The sequence below is a fragment of the Corylus avellana genome, chromosome ca1, assembly GCF_901000735.1.
Source record: "Corylus avellana chromosome ca1, CavTom2PMs-1.0".
Lineage (NCBI taxonomy): Eukaryota > Viridiplantae > Streptophyta > Magnoliopsida > Fagales > Betulaceae > Corylus > Corylus avellana.
In genome coordinates, this window is record NC_081541.1 from 50144222 (window position 1) to 50149497 (window position 5276).

At 35.9% G+C, this 5276-nt stretch overlaps 1 protein-coding gene across 1 annotated transcript; it reads left to right on the forward strand.

The window, feature by feature from the left end:
- The first annotated feature begins 1699 nt into the window (after positions 1–1699).
- Positions 1700–4680, forward strand: LOC132161677 (probably inactive leucine-rich repeat receptor-like protein kinase At5g48380). Its single transcript, XM_059571853.1, has 3 exons — positions 1700–2033; positions 2308–3276; positions 3459–4680. Exons 2-3 carry the CDS (start codon positions 2434–2436, stop codon positions 4473–4475), a joined length of 1860 nt encoding a protein of 619 aa, XP_059427836.1. The 5' UTR covers positions 1700–2033; positions 2308–2433; the 3' UTR covers positions 4476–4680.
- The last annotated feature ends 596 nt before the right edge of the window (positions 4681–5276 follow it).

Below are 5276 nucleotides of genomic sequence, written 5' to 3' on the forward strand. Positions count from 1 at the left end.
TTTATATTTGTTGTTAAAGTGTTTTAATGCAACATAAAAAAGTGAAAAGTGAAAATAATTTTACGTGTTTTGTGTTTGGAGTTTATTGTTAATGCTTTTATTTTTTGCTAAAAATAGAAAACATTTTCAAACGAGGCCATTATTTATTATTATTTTTTAGGAAAAATGTAAAATCAGTCCATATAGTTACATTGATTTGCAATAAATTTCATATGGTATAAAAATTTGTTGAAAAAAAATAACAAATAGGTCTATGCACCCAACTTCCGTCTAGAAATCATCAATTGCCACATCAACAATAATCAAGTTATGACTTATGTCACCCATAATAAAAAAGAGAAATGCTAGAGGTCAATAAGTTTTTCATCATATTTTTTTACAATCAACTATTAGACTTGTGGGGTCCATTATTGACTTATGTGGGATCTATATAAGTCTACAAATCTAATGGTCGATTGTAAGAAAATATAAGCCAAATATAAAGAACTTATTGACCCATAACATTTTTTAATAAAAAAATATAATGTATAAAAATTAAAAACTAAGAACTTAAAAAAATTGAAAGACCTTTCGTCAAATGAGAGGTGGCCGAACTACACCAAATGGCAATGTGGTGATTCAGCTACGGCAAACTGTAAGTGTGGAGTTGTTTGCTTTTGGTGAGATTCTTATGGTGGGCACAACCTTGCATGGACGTGGCCATGCCATATTGAGACTTGGGAAGATTTGAGTTGTATTGTAGATGACTAAGAAGAGAAGTGAGAAGAAAACAAGAGACTTTTAGCTTGGTGGTTGCTCGGGCCATATTCATACGGTTCATGTCAACTGCAACGTAGGTGGTTGCTCGGGCCACCTTTCGGGTAGACGCTTCGACCACGAGATATGTTATAGTGCAATAAAAAAATAACTTTTTGCTCATAAAAGTTTTAAGGATGCAAGAGGCCACATGCCCATTAGTGGGTGGGGTCACAACAACTACGGATGAAGCTCGTAACCTCTTACCACCTAAGACTTTTATGGATAAAAAATGATATTTTTATTGTACTATAACATTTATCTTCCGACCACTCCTCAATGGTGATGGTTGCCTCCCTTTGGAAATGTAAGGTGGCTCAGTCATTCTTGTCCCCTTTTTTTTTTTTTTTTTTTTTTTTTCAAGATTTTAATTGTTTAAATTTTAGATAAAAAATTATTATTTAATCCGACGTGGCATTGAGAGACATTACTAATTTATATGGAAAACACAAAAAAAAAAAAAAATCAATTAAAAAAAAAAAAAACGAAAAACTTAAAGAAGACAATTTTAAGATTTAAAAATGGAGGGAGTAATTTGTAATGACACGTTTATGATTTATTTTCATGCTTTTTTTTTTTTTTTTAAAAAACAATTATCACCCCTATAATATGGGTGGGTTTGAGTGAAATAATTTTTATTTTTGGTTTTTTAGCCCAAGGCAAGGACGGCGATGAAGTTTGATTTTGATACTCAAAAAATTGCCCTTTTAACAGATTTCAATCTTTTTTATTTTTTTATTTTTTGGATTATTTATTGGGCAATGAAGTTTGAAGTTTGATTTTGAATAGTAAAAAAAATTGCCCTTTCACAGACTTGATACTTTTTTATTTTTGGGATTATTTATTGTCATTGTCATTCTTTTGTTAGTGTTTTTTCTTAATTTCAGCAAGGCCAAGTCAAGCAAGCACTCACATTGTCGTCTATGGAGCTTTGACGAAAGTGGCCTTCCTTCTTTGACCCGCTGAACATCTCTCCTCCTCGACTTTTGCTTACCATAGGCTAAAATTCCAATCTTTTCTCCCAAAACTATCCCCAGTTCACACTCGCTTGATTGAGTTCAAAGTGTGACCCTTTCTTTCTTCTTTTTCACCTTTTGAATTTACGCTCTACTACTGGCTTTGAATATTCAACCCATATCCTTTTGGACAGAACGATGCTTCGTCGTTGTTTCAAGAACCCTTTTATGGGTTTCGTCTACCTTTCCGAGCTACGCCTCCTGAATTATCAAAATTCTCAGGTTGGTTTTTTGATTCTCGCAAAAATTTGCTTTTGTTTACTTGTTTTTTCAGTCTTTTTTTAATGTGGGTTTTGCGAATATTGACTTCTTTTGATCAGTCTGTATGAGAGTCAAGTCAATTGCATAGCTCAAGTTTTTGGATTTCTTCTTATATTTGTTGCACCTATGTGGGTTTATCATCCAGTGTTCATTTTCTCAACTGGGTGTGCTTGAATCTCTGTAGAAAGCTGAATTGGGTTTTCATTTCTTGTGTTTGTGTTGAATTTTGTTTCAGGGTATGATTTTATGAGGGCTATGGTGTTGCTGGTTCTGTATTTGGAGCACTTTCTATGTGTTTGTAGTAATCTCTAACCGATTTTCTTTTATCTGTATCTCCAAGTTGTTTTGCTGCGAAACTTAGATGAAAATGGCTATGGATTGTCCACCTCTTACTGTAGTCTTGATCAGTGTTTCTCTTTGGATATTGCTTAGTTCTAGTTTGAACTATGGTACCGAGGCTGATATTAATTGCCTGAAAAGAATAAAGGATTCACTTCAAGATCCTTACGGTTACTTGAACTCTTCATGGGATTTCAACAATAATACTGAAGGCTTTATCTGCAAATTTACTGGGATTGATTGTTGGCACCCGGATGAGAACAGGGTTTTAAATATTCGGCTTTCGGATATGGGGCTAAAGGGCGAGTTTCCTCGTGGTATTGAGAATTGCTCGAGTTTAACAGGCTTAGATCTTTCAAGCAACAAACTTTTTGGAATTATTCCGCTAGATATCTCCAAAATTCTACAGTATGTGACAACTCTTGATCTCTCATCTAACAATTTCTCAGGGGAGATCCCAGTGAGCCTATCGAATTGTACTTATTTGAATTCCCTTAAACTCGACCATAACAGGTTGACAGGGCAAATTCCTCCACAACTGGGTCTGCTTGGTCGGATTAAAACATTTAGTGTGGCGAACAATCTGTTGACAGGGCCAATCCCAGGATTTCAAAATATTTCAATTGATAGTTATTCAAATAATATAGGACTATGTGGGGCTCCTTTGGATGCTTGCCAGGCGGCTGCAAAGAATTCTCACACTGCAGTCATTGTGGGAGCAGCAGTTGGTGGGGTGACCCTTGCAGCCATAGGTGTGGGTATTTTTATGATGTTCTTCTTGCGTAGAGTGGTTGTAAAGAAGAAGGAAGAGGACCCTGAAGGAAACAAATGGGCAAAGAGTTTAAAGGGAGTTAAAGGCATCAAGGTAAGCTAACTTAATGGTCCTTTTCTAATAATACTTGATGGTGAAGAGTGTAGTTATTTATTTTATTTTGCTCTTTCTCTACACACACTGACACACACACACAAATGCATATCTTTTAGTGGGTTTCTATTATTACTCGTTCGAGCTGTGTATTATATTGAAATGATGCTATTTTGCTTCAGGTATCTATGTTTGAAAAGTCAGTTACGAAAATGAAATTCAATGATCTCATGAAGGCTACTAACAACTTTAACAAAGAAAATATCATTGGGTCAGGAAGAACAGGAACCATGTACAAGGCAGTCCTTGATGATGGCACTTCACTTATGGTTAAGAGGTTGCAGGAATCTCAACACTCTGAGAAAGAATTTCTGTCTGAAATGTCCACTCTTGGCAGCGTAAAATACCGTAACTTGGTTCCCCTCCTAGGTTTTTGCGTGGCTAAGAAGGAGAGGCTTTTGGTTTATAGGAGCATGCCAAATGGTACCCTTCATGATCAGCTACATCTTGTGAATAATGGTGACAAGGTTATGGATTGGCCTTTGAGGCTAAAGATTGGGATAGGGGCAGCCAGAGGATTAGCTTGGCTCCATCATACCTGTAATCCCCGAATTCTCCACCGAAACATAAGCTCCAAATGCATCTTACTGGATGCAGATTTTGAGCCTAAGATATCTGATTTTGGCCTTGCTAGGCTCATGAATCCAATTGATACACATTTGAGTACTTTTGTGAATGGGGAGTTTGGGGATCTGGGTTATGTTGCTCCTGAGTATGCAAGAACTCTGGTGGCCACTCCAAAGGGTGATGTTTTCAGCTTTGGAACTGTGCTTCTTGAGTTGGTGACTGGTGAGAGACCTACACATGTTGCTAAAGCTCCTGAAAACTTCAAGGGAAGTTTGGTAGAATGGATTACACAGCTGTCGAGCAACTCTGAACTTCGGGATGCCATCGATCAATCCTTGGTTGGAAAAGGTGTTGATGGTGAGCTTTTTCAGTTTCTTAAAATTGCGCGTAATTGTGTAGTATCAACTCCCAAGGAAAGGCCTACCATGTTTGAAGTGTACCAGCTTCTAAGAGCTATTGGCGAGCGATACAATTTCACAATTGAGGATGAGATGGTGATGCCTTCTGATTCTGGTGATGCCGATTACTTAGATGAGCTTATTGTTGCTCGTGAAGTAAATCAGAATAATTGATAAGGTATGGAAGAGGTACAGGGATGAATGTCTCCATAGTCCTTATTTAATTGCCTGTTGTCTGGTGTTCAATCGAAAACTAGTATTACGTGGAATTTTAATGTATTATTACCTACTTCTTTTTACCCATCGGAATTCAGAAATTATAGTATTGTCATCATTTTGTAATCTTCCCATTTGTAGTATATTTCAACCACTTATGATAGTCCTGCATCATATATAATTTGTTAATTATAACTTTCTTTGGATATGCAGTTTCTTTCATTAGAGATTATATCTATTAGTTGGACATGCTTTTTGGAGATTTATTAAATTCATTTGTTTTCTTGGAATTGTTGCCTTCTTATTGTATATGGTAGCAACTAGTAGCTTTGTGCGTGGGTGTGTTTTCTTCCTTTGGGACGTGGGGTTTGTATTGTATTGGTAGATTACTGTTTGTGATTGATGATTTTCCTCCCAACTTACCGTACATCTTAAGGCTACATTCTACATTAAGTTCATGATACATAAATGCTATATGAAAAAATTTCTGACACAAAGAAATAAATAAACTTGTATACATGTATCTGTAGGAGGTATGCATGTATGTACATGTGTATGTTTAGATAGACATCTAAATACTTTTGATAAGTAAATAACCCATGAAAGGCCCTTAGTGGTACAACAGAAAAGTTTATGATGGATGTGGTTTTGCTTAACGTTTTGTTAATTATTATTTATCAAAGCTTTTCCTTGGAGTTATTATTTAGTCTTATCAACAGTAGGTAGCCGGAGCAACCTAACATGTACAGTTGAATACTG